The sequence below is a fragment of the Callithrix jacchus genome, chromosome 15, assembly GCF_049354715.1.
Source record: "Callithrix jacchus isolate 240 chromosome 15, calJac240_pri, whole genome shotgun sequence".
NCBI classification, from domain to species: domain Eukaryota; kingdom Metazoa; phylum Chordata; class Mammalia; order Primates; family Cebidae; genus Callithrix; species Callithrix jacchus.
In genome coordinates, this window is record NC_133516.1 from 27,827,504 (window position 1) to 27,843,714 (window position 16,211).

Genomic DNA, 16,211 nt, shown 5'->3' on the forward strand with positions numbered 1-16,211 from the left:
TTGATACTTGTCTTTTTGGTACCTCGGTTTATTTAAAAAAGCATAGGAAATGAATAAAATGCCACCTAAAAAGTATCTGCAATGAATAAATAATTTCCAGTGAAGCACTGCAGACCCACACACACCAGTCCTCTAACCTTTACCAAGGCTATGGCCAGCGGGCGTGTGCTTGTCCCAGGTGACTCTTCCTTGAGACCTTTCCCTTCTGAGCAATGACCACAGCACTGGAGAGCAGTCCTGTGTGTGCTGGCCTTCCCCGTAGGCATGGCTGGCTTGCAGTAGGCTTCAATGAATGGCACTTGACTGTTTCCAGTGACCCTGAAATATTTTACATTAAGTGGCACCTGGGCTTTAAAGAAAAGAGCCAGGGTTCCTCAGGCTGGGCCCCTTCACTGAGGCACAGCTTCAGAAAATCCTGGTCTCAAGAGCCAGCACCTTGTCAGGAGTTTTGAGCCCTCAGCTGAAGGAAAATAGCCACATGGAGTTCTTGCATGTAACAGTGATGTTGGTGATGGTGACAAGCAGCCAGCCTGAAGATGGCCAACCCCACCTTGCGTGGAATGCAGGGCACCTAGTCCTGCTTGGAAGGGGCTAGGAGGCTGGGGAAGGTCGAGAATGGAGGGCCAGAGCTCCACACAGACTTCAGATAAGGGCTCTTCAGTGAGGGAGGGAACCCACAGCCCTCCTTTGCCCTTCGTGGAGGGTCAGCACCTCGGCTCACAAGGCCAAGGCGAGGCACTGGGCAGGAACCAGACTTTCAGAAGAGAAAGGTGCCATAGGCACCACCAAGGCCATCATTACATATCTTGTCCTCTGGAAAGTGTTCAAGAGGCCTTGGAGTACACACCATTTAGGAGACTATAAAATTCCTTTCATTCAGGTCACATGAACAAGTTGAGGTGGTGCGTTTCCAAGGTGAATTCATTGAACACAGTAAAGTATTTATTTTTTGAAGGAAGTTTTTGCCACAGAAATATTGAACTTGGGACTGTGCCAACAAGCTATAGCACAATCCCTCTCCTCACAGATTAGAGCAGGGACCACAAAGCAAACGTCCACAGGCGCTGGGCAGGTAATTGGTATAAATGAGGGTATGGGGCTGGATGTGGTGGTTCATGCCTGTAATCCCAGCACTTGAGGAGGCTGAGGCAGGAGGATTGCTTGAGTCCAGGAGTTTGAGATCAGCCTGGGCAACATGGTGAAATCCTGTCTCTAGAATAAATACAAAATTAGGTGGGCATAGTGGCAAATGCCTGTGGTCCCAGCTACTTGAGAGGCTGAGGTGGGAGAATCGCTTGAGCCTAGGAGGCAGAGGCTTCAGTGAGCAGAGATTGCACCACTGCACTCAAGCCTAGGCAGCAGCAGAGTGAGACTCTGTCTCAGATTAAAAAAAAAAAGAGGAATGTGAGGACATATTGGTCTCATGATCTATTTACCTGATTAGAGATTAATCCCAATCTTTTCTTTTCATTACAAGAAATGCAACTTGCCGGGGCATTGATAGGTATAAATAAACACAGCCTCATTGTGGGAGGCAATAGGGAGTAGTGTGGACTGCAGTGACCTGGTGATGCGGACATCCCATCTAAAGGCAGAGCTGCTGCTAAGCTCCAGCCAGTTGTTGCTAGGTGAGAACGTGAGTCCCAGCATGGCCAGATCTTCTGATCTGGATTGTTACGAAAAAATTTTGGGCCGGGCATGGTGGCCCATGCCTGTAGCACTTTGGGAGGCAGAGGCAGGAGGATCACCTGGAATCAGGAGCTTGAGACCAGCCTGGCCAACATGGTGAAACCCCATCTCTACTAAAAATACAAAAATTAGCTTGGCATGATAGCTGGTGCCTGTAATCTCAGCTACTTGGGAGGCTGAGGTAGGAGAATTGCTTGAACCTGGGAGGCTGAAGTTGCAGTGAGCCGAAATTACGTCACTACACTTCAGCCTGGGCAACAGAGCAAAATTCTGTCTCAAAAAAAAAAAAAAAAAAAAAAAAAAAGAAAAAAGAAAAGAAAGAAAAAAGAATTTATGATTTTAAATGTTAGTAACTAATTCTTAAACAGACTCTGCAAGCCAAACCAAACATCCCTGTGGGCTGGATCATTTTGTAGCCTCTCCTGTGGGGGTCAGAGGCATGAAGGTGTTGTAGGCAGAATAACGGCACCCAAAGATGTCCCTGTCCTAATCCCACCTGTGGCTACGTTGCCTTGCATGGTAAAAGGCTCTTCCAGTGTGATGAAGGATCTTGAGATGGGGAGACGATCCTGGATCTTCCTGGTGGGCTTTGTAAATGAAAGAGGGAAGTGGAAGAGTAGTGTCCCAGTGATGCCATGTGAAAAAAAAACCTGACCAGCCACTGGAGCCTAGTGCAGCCAGCCTCGAGAAGCTGGAAACGGCAAGGAACCGGCTTCTCCCTAGAGCCCTCAGAAGCAGCACAGTTCTGCTTCTCGGTTTTCATTCAGGGATATCCAGTTTGGAATTCTCATCCCCAAGACTCTAAGATAGTGTGTTGTTTTTAAGCTACCAAGTAATGGGTTTCAGTGGCAACAGAAAACGAATGCAGGGGGCCCCTCTCTGGTATATATTTAAACATTTTTAGAGGATGAGAATATTCTCTAAATTTCTCTTTAAATGTCAAAGTATTGCTGCAGCTGGGAGAACCACACATGGAAACTTGAGGAAATTTCTCTTATTGCTAGGACCGCAGGACAATGGGATTCAAGATGAATTTCCACAGTGGGATACCACAAGGCAACCTAGAGAATCAGGAAGTCTCTCATCAAAGCAGATATGCGTCGATGCTGCTCAAACGCATACACCCTTTTCTGGCTGGAGAGGTTGTGAATTATTCCCATCTCCCGGGAATAGGCACATGTTTATCTAGTGGTTGGTAGAAGGCACATTCCAGGCATCCAAACCAGTTAGCATGAGCTGTTACTAAGTCAGCTGAAAAGAGCTAGGTGGTTATACATTTGACCTCTTAAATGCACAGGACCACCAAATAAATAATAATAAAAAGGCACATTGTCATTTTCATCCCAGGGACCCCACTGAGAGTAGGGGACTCAGGTAGGCTCCTTGGAATTGGAACCGTTGTCCTGAAGAGGGCAAGCCTCTGTTTAACACTCTGAATCCAGGGCTCGCTGTGACCCTGTCCTAGGTGACTCAGGCCTCTGTCCTCTCATTACAGGCTGGCTAACCACACAGGCTGAGTTGAGAAGGACATGAGCTGTCATGACTGTATCCAGATCCGAATTCATCATTTTCAATGTCTCGCCCTTAGAATGAGTCCACCGAGCAATGTGAAGTTTGAGCAATGTGAAGTTGGTGGTGTCCAGGAAAACCTCTGCTGTTCCTTCTGTATAATTCCTCTTCTGTAGGATTTCTGGTTAGAAACACCGAAGAGTGTCTCGGTGCCCTGCTTTATGAAACTCAGCAAAGTCTCTAGAATGTGTGAAGTTATTCTGCTGGCCCCACAGGCTCCTGAGTGTTCAGCAAAGGAATGTCTGTGTCCTTGCTACTTACATCCCCATTGCTGGGGTGGGAGAAGGTGTACGGTTCACTCTCAGACTCAGGAGGGGAGCAAGGAGGTGGCTCCTCAGTGGTCAACTTTGCAGTTGGGGCCCTGAAGTATATGGTGGGTGGAGAGGGAGGGCGGACCCCCATGGGGCCCTGGAATGGCCGGTAAGTGTCCACCTCTGGCTGGAGGAAGGACCCGCCGGAATCCTGCAGCAGATGCCCATACACCATGGTGTCTTCGATGACTGCATACACGTGGGAGTCATTGTCCTTTCGTCCTTTTGGAAAATTTTTTGGCTGCCTCGGCATCTCGGTATTGATGTTGCCATTATAGACACCCACGACAGGGCCCTTGTTTGTCTTCTTTTTCCTTTTTGGAAAAAGGGAACAAGACAGAAGTCAGAAAGGAAAGACTCTCAGGGGGCTACCATTGCTATGGTCCTGCTAGAGCTTGGATTCTTCCAGGTTCTGACCACGCCTTCCCCAAATCCCTCAAATTGCTCAGCATTTGAAACAGAAACTACTGTCCTCAGTAAACATTTAGAAGGGACCAGATTTTGTCTCCAGGTTTCAAAGTGGAAACAGATCACAGGTGGTCAGAGAGTGGTTTAGACAGAGCACCTCCAACACTATCTGTGCTCAACTCGTTTTTGATAGATGTGGTATCCAATGGCGGAGACATCTGACAATCCACTTACCCTCCTTCTACCAGAAACAGGCAGTGTCCCAGCCCTTCTAACCCACATCAGGCTCAGGCATGCCCAGGTCAACCTCCCGGCACTCTCACTACTTTGCTGTAGCTCGTGCTTCATCTCTGTTTTGCAGGGGAAAAGCTCTGACCATCTAGATTCTAAATGGTGATATACGAGACTCGGGAGGCCAGGTTACATCTTAGTTTTCAGCATGAGATGGGGAGAGAACTCAGCATTAGCAGAGACCCAGTGCCTCAGTAGTCACCACCAATAGAGGAAAGGGCTAAAAAAAAGACAAAATTCAGGCTGCAGTGTCAGAGTTCTTCAATAACACCATTAGCGTTTGGTTTTCAATGTTCCTTAGTGCTTGGGCGTGGACGGGCATTAGCGCTTGCTGCCATGGGAAACAAGGCTTTGCTCTCCATCTCCATGAACTAAACAGCAGGGAATGCTGACTTTTTAGCCGACCAGTGATGCAAATGGAGGACATTAGCTCAATTAGCATAATGGACCATATAAGGCACAGGCTGGCAGTTCATAATTGTGGACAGGCTCTCTGTACTTTGCCGAGATAAAAATAAATCTGGTACCTTTAGCTTGTAACACTGAGCCTCTGGCCAGGATGACGGGTTCCTAAGGCTCCCGCCTGAAGCCTGGTAATGTTTGTCTCCACTAAAACTCTTGTCATGCTGTCCTGAAACCGACTGTTTATTTGCCTGAGGAGTCTCTTCAGTCGCCCTGCCCCCATAGACGTGATTGTCTTGCTCATCACTATTCCCAGTACCTCAGAGTCCTAGTGCCCAGGTGACACTCACTCAGGAAGTACCCGCTTAGTGAACAAGGTGGATGGCATCGTGTCCCCTCCTTCTCACTGCACAATCTGTCCGTCCTCCTACACCAGCTGGAGCATGAACGGGAGTTATGCAAACCTCCCCACCAGCAGCCTCACACAAGCAAGGCCTGTAGCAAGGCTGGGCTGCTGATTCTCAGGCCTACACTGGAGCTGTTTTGAGATGAGGCAAGTGCTGGGTCTCTTTCCTCGTCCAATTCCCTCCGGATAAGGAAGCTGGGGCCCAGTGTTAATGCCACGCTTCCCCAGCTGGACGGGATATGCTGTGCACCCCAGCTGGGAAAATTCCCTGAGAGAAACAGTAAGGTGGTGTTTCCTTAAAAGAAGTCCTTTCCCCCGATGTGATATAGGCACAGCCGCTTCTCATGGAGAAAGACCTCCAGCAAGCCAGTCCTTCCTCATCAGCAGAGACATGTGGAGACAGTCTTGGTGTAGACCAGGAATTTCAGTTGTTTTCTCTGGTTCACAGTTAATTTTTAAAAAAGAATTTTTTGAGGTTGGCTTTTTGGAAGGTCAAATCATGTTAAGGAAAATAGCTGTCTCCTCTCTCCCATGGCTTTAATCAGAAATAGGAGCAGAATTTAAACAGTTTGGTGGCAGCATGGACTCTGTCAAAGGTCAACGTTCCTCTTATAAAACAGAAGCTCAGCCAGGTGCAGTGGCTCATGCCTGTAATCCCAACGCTTCGGGAGGCCGAGGCGGGAGGATTGCTTGGGGTCAGGATTTCAAGAACAACCTGGCCAACAAGGTGAAACCCCATCTCTACAAAAAAAAAATAAAAAGAAAAGAGAAAAAAATTAGCTGGGCATGGTGGTGTGCACCTGTAGTCCCAGCTACTCAGGAGGCTGAGGAAGGAGAATCACTTGAACCCAGGAGGCGGGGGCTGCAGTGAGCCGAGATCGTGCCACTGGCAACAGAGCAAGACTCTGTCTCAAAAATAAGTAAATAAACAAAACAGAAGTTGTCCTCCCGAGGGCATGGAAAGAGAGGCTAAGGCAGTTAACTGGGTCTTCCTTCCTCTTGGCCACGGGCCCAGCCTCTGTTATGTATCTGGAGCCCAATAAACAAGCATAAAACAGTTTGTTTAAGAAACTGTAGGAGAACAAGCCGGGACAACACACATTTGTTCTCCTTAAGGTGACAGAGGGAGTGGTTCCAGAGGCAAGGTCTGGGAGAGCCTACGTGAGTATTTTTTTGCCACGATCACCCCTGCTTGATCAGTCGACTGAACAAACAGCAAGCCGCTTGCAGGGGACTTGTGCTAAGGCAGCTGTGCCAGGAACTACAGGTGAAAACATCACATGTGTTTTTTGTCCCCCCTCAACCTCAGGCATGGATTTTTTTTTTTTTCCTGAAAGCATGACTCACATCCAGCAACATTATTTAACATTGATCTTTGGCGGAAAAAATGGGAAGCAAGAAAACAAAGTCAATAATTAATAATCCACCCAGTCTGTGTGATCTGAGGAGGCGTCAAATCAGATAAAGACTGTAAGAGATTCCACCTACTTCTTTTTCACACAGCAAATGATGAGTCCGAGGGCAAACAGCAGTAAGGCTCCACCTCCCACCACAGCAATGAGGATGACAGTCAAGTCTGTGAGCAGACATAAAGAGACAGATGAGGAGGCAGCTGGGGTTAGCTCTATGTTGAACTCGAGGCGTCTCCAAAGGTGGCTGCCATCTTTCCAAAGGTGGAGCACCATACGTGGGGCTCCTTGTGCGCACATGGGGCTCCTCATATCACAAGGTGTTTATTTCCTTTCCTATTGGATCTGGGTCAGCCAATATAAGGCAACTGTGCCTGTTCTGGGCCTAACTTTTTCGAGGATGTCAGCTTGCACTTTCTCTCTGAGGGAAAGCCAGCTACTATGTAAGAAGTCTGACTATGCTGAGACCACCATGCTGGGAGGAAGCCCAAGCTAGCCATGTAGAGACTCCGCAGGGGAAAAAACCAACCCAGCCAAAGGTGAGAACCAAGGCCCCAGACATATGTCTCCAGTTGAATTCTCCAACTCATCCTCTCTATATATTCAAGGCTTCTGGCTGGGACCCAGATATCTTCGAGCACAGACAAGCCACATTTCTGTGCCCTGTCTGAATTTCTGATCCATAGATTGTGGGTAAACAAAATGGTTATTGTTTAAGCCACCAAATTTTGGAGTAGTTCGTATGTAGCAATGAACAACTGAAACAAACTGAGGGACCTACCGGATCGACTCCAAAGGCTACTCCTGGCTGAAACCAGGTATGTTCCACCGATTGCCACAGTCTGTCTTGGAGAAGAGAAGAGCAGAGGGGGGTAGGAAAAAGCAGGAAGTCAAAAGTTAGAAGTGAGGCAGCTAAGGGGAGGGTCGTTTCGTTTGTGCCGTCCTTTTCCTGCAGCTGCACAGAGGAAAAGGAGAATAAATCAGAGGGGGACCCTGTACCAAACAGGGATTTGGAATGTCTTACTTGTTCACAAAGAAAACAAACAGTGAGATCCAAAAGAAAGAGGAATGGAAAAAAATGAGAGAAAGTGAATCTAAGAGAGGAAGAAAACACAGGAGGTAACCTGTGAGTGTGGAGAGGCTCCCACTTGTGGCTTTTGGCTCCCACCAGTTCTCTTGTGGCTAACCAGTTGTATAGCTTGGGTGGACCCTCAATCACTCTGACCCCCAGAAAGGGGAAGGGAAAGAAGCAGCCTCCATGGTCCCTTTTGCCTCTAACACGGTGATGCTCTATGACTTTTGCTGAGTGAAGGGCGACATGGCCCCACCACTGCCTGCCCTGCCATACCTGCACTCCCTTGCTTCAGTGGTGCCCATGACTTTGAGGAATAAAGGTAAACTCATGATCCTGGCTCCAAGACCTCCCACTGAGGGTATTTCATGGATTCCAGTGTTTCACTGAGACTAAATAAAAATCCATGTACCTGTCAGACTTTTCAAGTCCCCATATTTTAATTCCCGACACTGAATCCCATGATACTTTTATGAGGTAGCTATTATTATCTACTCTCTGTAGAATAGGAAGATCACAGGCATGAAGAGACTTCCCCTATGTAAAAGACAGATGAATGGTAAAAGATGCTGGTAGATTGACTAAAAAAACCTAGGCTGACCAAAAGAATACAGTCAAAGGGATGGTGTGTGAGTTACTAACCTAAAAATATCAAGAGACCTTATATGCCTCCTCCAGTCTCTTGTGGATCTTTCTGCCTCTGCCATGAAAACAGCCCAGACTGGAGGATAAGAGACCATATAGAGTCAAGCCAGATAATGTCAGTTGTCTCAGATGATCTTGGCTGAGCCTCAGCTTTGTGAAAGCACCAAGCTAAGATTGGCAAAGTCTTCTAGCCAACCTGCAGCTGCCTGCCAGTGCATAAATGATTGAGCCCAGATAAGTCCAGCTCAGACAAGAATTGCCCAGCCAATGTTGGAGCAATAATAGAGGCTGCTTCTAAGCAGCTATGTTTTGGGGTGGTTTGTTATGCAGCACTATAGATGCAATAGCTGACCGATACATGGACAGTCAGGACTCAATCTGTGTTTCTGGCTTGTCTCCAGGCTTGCTCCCTATCCTTCAGCTGACAATTTTCTGTTTATCACCATCCCCAAAGACCCTGAAGGACCTTACCCATAGACTTTGGGGTAAGCGTCACCCAGAAGAGCAGGTCTAGCTGCTTGCCGCTTGCAGGACTGCAGTTAGAGATGTTGACCCAGAAGCTCTGATGGTGGAAGCTTGGCTTGGGGAGCACATCCTCATCCAGGCTGAAGATCTCCTCGGCCCGGGTACGCTGTTCCTGGATGATCATGAATGCACGCCCTGTCTGGCAGACCACACCGGTCCGCTCCTTGACGAAAGTCAGGCAGGCCACCTGGTCTCTAGGCACGCTGATGTTCCAGGACACTGAGGTGAGGGATGGCAGGCCCCGGTCCCAGTTGGGGGTCCTCAGGTAGACCTTGCTTTTTGTGTCGGGAGTCACCGTGAAAATGCCTTCCTCTGTAGGAAAGGGAGGGAGATCCAGACACATGTTGTTTTAATCAGTCAACATGGAGGGGAAAGGGAGCAGTGGAGGACACGAAGTGGAACTGTCCAGAACATTGCTGTCTAACAGAACTTTCTGCTATGATGGACATGTTCTAGATCTGCACTGTCTGATAGGGTCGCCACCAGCTACACATGTCCGCTGAGCCTTGAAATGTGCCCAGCATGACCAAAGAACTGCATTCTAAATTTGTTTCATGTTCATTGGTTATTATGATTAATTATTTTTGAGACAGAGTCTCACTCTGTTGCCCAGGCTGGAGTGCAGTGGCACAATCTTGGCTCACTGCAACCTTTACCTCTCAGGTTCAAGTAATTCTCCTGCCTTAGCCTCCTGAGTAGCTGGGACTACAGGCATGCACCACCACACCTGGGTAATTTTTGTATTTTTAGTAGAGTTGGGGTTTCACCATGTTGGCCAGGCTGGTCTTGAACTCCTGAGCTCAAGTGATCTGCCCGCCTTGGCCTCCCAAAGTGCTAGGATTACAGGCGTGAGCCACTGTGCCCGGCCTCGTGTTAATTGAAATTCAAATAGTTACACGTGGCTAGCACCACTGTATTGGTCAGTGCAGGAGCAGTCTCAGTCAGAGGAGATGCTCAGGACTTTTGAAAAAAAAAAACAGGCAAACAAAAACCAGAGCTTTTCTGAAGGGAAGCTGGTGGTTATCTCAGCTTCCCCTCAGAAATACTCTTAACATAGCTATTACCTTCATCTGCTGCCCTGCTCCAGGGTGGGACTGGTATATACTGATTTCTGTTTGAGAGATTAAAATATCTTCAGGTTCTGCAAGGCTGAAAGAGCTCCTGACATGTCAATAATCCTTTCCTTACCTTCAGGAGAGATAAATCCCACACATTCCACACTGATGAGAATGTGTCTTATTTGCAAGACTCCACAGAAGCAGTTTCTCTGGTAACCTTGGAGATATCAGGCAGCCTGGACCGACCTTAATCTTATGACCAAAGATTCTTCTCCCTCCCACTCACACCTCTGAGAACAAGAGTATAAAATAAACACCAAACAAAGGTCTTGGTCCATTTTAATGTGGCCTCTAACTTAATGTAACTGTTCTTGGAGCAACTTGTAATAGTGACTGTGACTTTTAAAATCAACCATGTAGAAGTCACATTGTGAGGCATTTAGGCCTCACTTACTGCCTTGGAACATGGAGACCATGTGCAGCGTCCCCGGAGGGTTGGGTCTGCCGAGCCGTGCTGCTGTGGAACAGGACTCTGGCTCCGGAGACTCATCTCCCTCCCAACGCTCCTCCCTTTGTGCTCTCTGTACTGCACTCTGAATTGTAAAAGCAGAGCCATAAAAATGTCTGCCTAAGGATTTTCAGGTCACTACCTTAAAAATCCAGGACTGGGGAATATTTGGCTATTTCTCATTTATGCCCTGCCTGCTTCCAAAAAAGTCTCAAACCTGATTATGTGTTTTGCTGCCTACCAACCATCGCCTCCCACTGTTAGAAACATTTTTCTTATTTCTAATCTCGGGAATTTTCCATGCTAGGTTAATGGTAAAGTCAGGAGTAGGACTCACTATCTTTCAGATTTCTTGTGCAAGGACTGGCATACTGAGCTATCCCTTTTCTCCAAACTGGCAACTTAATTAAGGTGATCACAAAACTAAAATAAAATGAATGCCCAAACTAAGGGGGCATGGACATGGGGGAGACCCCCCCTTACCTTTGAAATAAGGTATAAAGGACACCGCCAGGCCCTGCCTGGAGGTCTCTTGCCGAAAGCTGGGGGCAAAGGTGCGAAGGGTCACCGAGACGTTCTGCTTTACTTGGATCTGCTCAATAGAGCCTCCTGGGCAGAAGAAGCCAAAGTACAGGTCCTGGCCGGGTATGGCACTGGCCACGAGGTAGCTGAAGCTGGTGCTGCAGGGCTTCTCATGAGTGTGCTGCTGCAGCTTCTGGGCTGGCACCAGCACCAGGCTGAGCTTGTCCTTGGGCACTAGCAGCTTCCAGGAGAAGTCGTGAAGCTCCACGGGCAGCTGGAGGATGTCACCGGGTACCTGGAGTGGGTAGGACTTCCTCTGGCAATATCGGTGGTCTGTGCAGCCTGGAAGAAGTAGGGCATGGCAGCCTCGCACACACGAGACCAGAAGGGCACCCTCCCCAGCTCTCCCGACAGCCTGAGGCTGGGTGTTGCACGCTGTTTTCTAGCATTCCCTCCACTCTCTCACATTCTTACTGTCTGCTAAACCGGGAGACAAACTTCTGAGGAGTATTCAGGGTTGAAATTTCCTTTCCCTTTTTGCTCAAGTTATTTCTTCTGTGTATCTGTGTCTTAGATGCTAAGTGTCATGGGGGTAGGGCACAGGTTTCACTCCACCCAGACGTGTGGCCCAGTGTCTGTTCTGGGCAGTGGTTGGAGCTATGAGTGGCGTTGGGGGGATCTCAGTTCACCTTCTAGTTCTGCCACTGCCTAACAGGGTGATCTTGAGCAGGCTACTTTGCCTCTTGTGACCTTAGCTCCTGCATTTGTAGAGACTTTAAGAGCACACATCAGAGGTCAGGGTAGCCCAGCAGGGAGGTGGCTGTTGGTTTACTGGCCTTCAGTCATCACAGGTTTTTTTTTTTTTTTTTTATGAGACAGAGTCTCGCTGGGTCGCCAGGCTGGAGTGCAGTGGTGTGATCTTGGCTCACTGCAACCTCCACCTTGCAGGTTCGAGAGATTCTCCTGCCTCAGCCTCCTAAGTAGCTGGGACTACAGGTGTGTGCCACCATGCCTGGCTAAGTTTTTTTTTTTTTTTTTTTTTTTAGTAGAAATGTGGTTTCACCATGCTGGCCAGGATGGTCTCAATCTCTTGACCTTGTGATCTGCCCACCTTGGCCTCCCAAAGTGCTGGGTTTACAGGTGTTAGCCACCGCACCTGGCCCATCAAACAGTTTTTAAGTGACTACTAGCACATGTCCAGTACTGGTAGGGGCTAACTGGAAGAAAAATGGAACAAGCCAAAGTTATTGACTTCAGGAATCCTAGTCTTGTGCAAGAGAAGACAAGAGGGCAGTGAGTGCGGAAGCTGCAGGGAATAGAGATGGGAGAGGCTGGGGAAGGCTGAGCAAAGGAGGGGAAGATTGGAAGCCTGGGCAGAGAGACATAAGGCTGGACATGGAGCAGTACAATGCACTTCTGAGGGCTGCAGGCTCCACCCGAGGCTGGTCCCACAGGGATGTGTCACACTCGCTCCGTTTGCCTCTTGGTCACCTTTGCTCACCTGGACTGTGGGTGGGCATTTTGGATCCTATGATTTACAACCTACCCAGGGAACCCCACTAAGGCAAGGCAGGGAGAGAAGAGCCATCCATAGCCCAGGACGAATGCACTAATTCAGGGGCGTACTTATGGTTTTTTCCACATTCATCCACAGACGTGTGAGATCGTCACAAAGGAAGGAGATCTTGTGTTTGGAGCCAGATGTCAGGGTGAGGTTGGTACTGCAGGTCCGAGATTCCAGACACACGAAGCAGCCAGGGACAAACCTGCGGCTCTGTTTGACAGGCCGTGGCTCGATGGTGAGTGACATGTTCCGCTCGTTACTCAAGTCAACCACATAGATTTTATCTGAAACCACAAACAGAAAACAGGCATGAAGCATGGATCAGCAGCGACCACAGGAAATGGCAAAAATTAGTAGAAAACCTCTCCTGAGGAATAAAATGGCATATCACATCATGGATAGATAATGATACGTTGGGAAAACGTATCATTAAGGCAACAGCAATAGCTATAAAAGAAAGTTAAGAAGAAATAATGGACTTCATTGCAATAAAAACAGAGAAAATAATTATAATGTGGAATAAACAAAAATTATAAAAGCAAAAAAAGATTAAGACATCTGACGATAGGTACCATAAATAACATTAGGGGACAAGGACACACTGGGAGAAATGTTTGCAATATAGAGTGATGGAGCAGCTCACAGAAAAGGAGACATAAATGACCAAATATTCAAACTACAGAAAGTTCTTAATGCTCCTTGTAATCAGAAAAAGCAAGTTTAACAAAGTATTACTGTATCCCACTCTTCAGATCGGAGGGGCGGGGGGTGGAAATGTAGATATTTGGCCATATTGAAAGCTGGGGAGGCTACCGGAAACAGGACCTCTCCGACACAGCTGTATGGAGGGAGCCTGTTACAGGAGCATGGGAATTAGTAAAAGTATAAAATCTTGTTCCTTCTGGGAACCAAACAGTGTGAAATGGCCATGTGTGCCCACATTTCACTGCAGCACTGTGATTGTGGAAAACTAGAGACCACCTTATACTAGAATAAACTATGGGGACATCCATGAATGGAATATTATGCAGCTGTTAAAAAGAATGAGGGAGGCCAGCCGAGGTGGCTCATGCCTGTAATCCCAGCACTTTGTGAGGCTGAAGCAGGCAGATCATTCGAGGTAGGAGTTCAAGACCAACATGGTAAAACCCTGTCTCTAATAAAAATACAAAATTAGTTGGGCATGGCTGTATGTGCCTGTAATCCCAGCTACTTGGGAGGTTGAGGCAGGAGAATTGCTTGAATCCAGGAGGTGAAGGTTGCAGTGAGCCAAGATCGTGCCACTGAACTCCAGCCTGGACGACAGAGCAAGACTCTGTCTCAGAAAAAGAAGGAGATTTGGAAACCTAAATATAATATTGTGCAAAACAGCAAGTTGTAGATAATATGTAGAGTATGATACAATGCAAATGGTAAAATCTCTCTATGAAACAAAATAGCTATTTATACGTACAGACTTACATATGCAGATAAAGAGAAAAAAGATCTGGGGAGAAATATGACAAATCTGTGACTGTGGTTACCTGAGGGGAGGAGCTTGGGAGTGGAGAGGATTTTAGCTTTGCCTTTAATATTTAAATTTCTAACAAGAACATATTTACCTATTTCTTGTATCATTTGGAAAAACTGTCTGATTATCAGTGATTTCTATAATTTTGCCATTAGAAATAAATGAATAGTGCCAGGCGTGGTGTCTCACACCTGTAATCCCAGCACTTTGGGAAGCTGAGGCAGGTGGATCACTTGAGGTCAAAAGTTCGAGACCAGCCTGGCCAACATGGTGAAACCGTGTCTCTACTAAAAATACAAAAATTAGCCAGGCATGGTGGTGTGCTCCTGTAATCCCAGCTACTCGGGAGGCTGAGGCACAAGAATTGCTTGAACCTGAGAGGTGGAGGTTATAGTGAGTCAAAATCATGCCTCTTTATTCCAGCCTGGGCAACAGAGCAAGACTGTCTTAAAACAAAAAAATAGGGATACGTTTTCAACTCTTTAGAATAGATTACCAGATTACTTTATAAAAAAGTCATTTCACTTTTTAATGTTATCCCTAGAAAGCGCTACACCACAGATGCCTGGGGATCAACTTTTACTGAGTTGCTTTTCAATTTCATTCATTCTTCTTTTATAAAAAAAAAAAAAAAAAAGCATCAGATTACGAAGGCGCCCGTGGAAAGTGGGGCTATCTTTGCAAGTCAAGGGTGTTGACAATATCACCCAACAGTGCCAGCGAATGAATTCAATTCTAGCTGGGAAAGCTCTCTTTCCCAAAAGACCTGCTAAACTTCCTTCTTCCTCATAACAGGAACCATATAATTGGTGGAATTGCTCCTTTTGAACTGGCTGCTGGGGAGCTCAGTGTCAAATTAGAAGCACAATTAAAAAAAATGTTTTATGGCTGTCATATCTGTTAATTGCTTTTTGTAGTTCACGGCGTCTATTTGCCATGTAAATTTTGACATTGTATCCAGTAGTGCTTTAGTTAGAGAGATGCCAAGTCTAGAGCTGAAGTACATATTCTAATGCTGCTAACTTAAATATAATTAGATTTAGAAAACAGTCACCTTTTCAATCACCTAGCCCCACATTCACCTCATTTCTTTTCTTTTTTCTTTTTTTTATTGAGATGGAGTTTCACTGTGTCTCCCAAGGCTGGAGTGCAATGGTGCTATCTCAGCCCACTGCAACCGCTACCTCCTGGGTTTAAGCAATTCTCCTGCCTTAGCCTCCTGAGTAGCTGGGATTACAGGCATGCACCACCACACCGGGCTAATTTTTGTATTTTGTTTTTTAGTAGGGACAGTGTTTTGCCATGTTGGCCAGGCTGGTCTCAAACTCTACCCACCTCAGCCTCCCAAAGGGCTGAGATTACAGGTGTGAGCCACCGCGCCCAGCACATTCAGCTCATTTCTTACTGTCCTTCAAAACTCACCTTCATTGTTACCTCTAGGACAGCCCCCCTGCCACCCCAAAGCCGGGTTAGGAGCCCCTTTGCTTCTGCAGTCCCTGCTTACCTTTATGAAGGCCCAGCCACACGCTGCCGTAGTCTCCCCACCTACTCTTCCCTCATTTGCATTTTTCTAAAACCATGCATGCACATACTTTAAAGCAGAGGTTCTCAGTCTTTATTATTATCGTTACTATTTGGGACAAGGTCGCACCCTGTCACCCAGGCTGGAGTGCAGTGGCGTGATCATGGCTCACTGCAGCCGCAACCTCCCAGGTTCAAGCGATTCTCCTGCTTTAACCTCCTGAGTAGCTGAGGCTACAGGTATGCGCCACCATGCCTGGCTAATCCTTTTAAATTTTTTGTTAAGATGAGGCGTCCCTATGTTGCCTAGGCTAGTCTTGAACTTCTAAGCTCAAGCGATCCTCCTGCCTTGGCCTCCTGAAGTGTTGGGATTACAGGTATGAGTCACCACAGCTGGCCTTCAGCCTTCTGAGCGGGATGGTTCTTTGTTGTGGGCTGTCCTGTGCACTGTGGGACGTTTAGCAGCATCCCTGGCCTCTGCCCACTAGATGCCAGTAGCACATCCCCCTCCACTGACAACCAAAACATCTCCAGACATTGTCAGATATGTCCTGGGGGCAACACTGCTCCCGGTTGAGAACCACTGGCTTAAAGAATCAAATAGTTTGAGAAGTTTTATTATGAAAACAAAACTCCCCCATACCTTTCCACCACTCTCCAGAACAACAACTTTCAACTCTTCTAGCAGCCTATTTATTTATTTATTTATTTATTTTGAGACAGAGTCTTGCTTTGCCCCCCAGGCTGGAGTGCAGTGGCGTGATCCCGGCTCACTGCAACCTCTGCCTCCCGCGTTAAAGC

At 47.2% G+C, this 16,211-nt stretch overlaps 1 protein-coding gene across 2 annotated transcripts in view; it reads right to left on the minus strand.

Annotated features, from left to right (window-relative positions):
• Positions 1–10: 10 nt before the first annotated feature.
• The window catches only part of CDCP1 (CUB domain containing protein 1), a 71,217-nt gene continuing 55,016 nt past the window's right edge, over positions 11–16,211 (minus strand). For both annotated transcript variants that reach the window (XM_054245557.2, XM_002758268.6), the window contains exons 5-9: positions 12,442–12,663; positions 10,777–11,157; positions 8,674–9,039; positions 6,565–6,652; positions 11–3,883 (exon numbers count right to left, since the gene is read on the minus strand). In XM_054245557.2, coding sequence (XP_054101532.1) covers positions 3,454–3,883; positions 6,565–6,652; positions 8,674–9,039; positions 10,777–11,157; positions 12,442–12,663 — 1,487 coding nt within the window. In that variant the 3' untranslated portion in view covers positions 11–3,453. The remainder of the gene's footprint in view (positions 3,884–6,564; positions 6,653–8,673; positions 9,040–10,776; positions 11,158–12,441; positions 12,664–16,211) is intronic.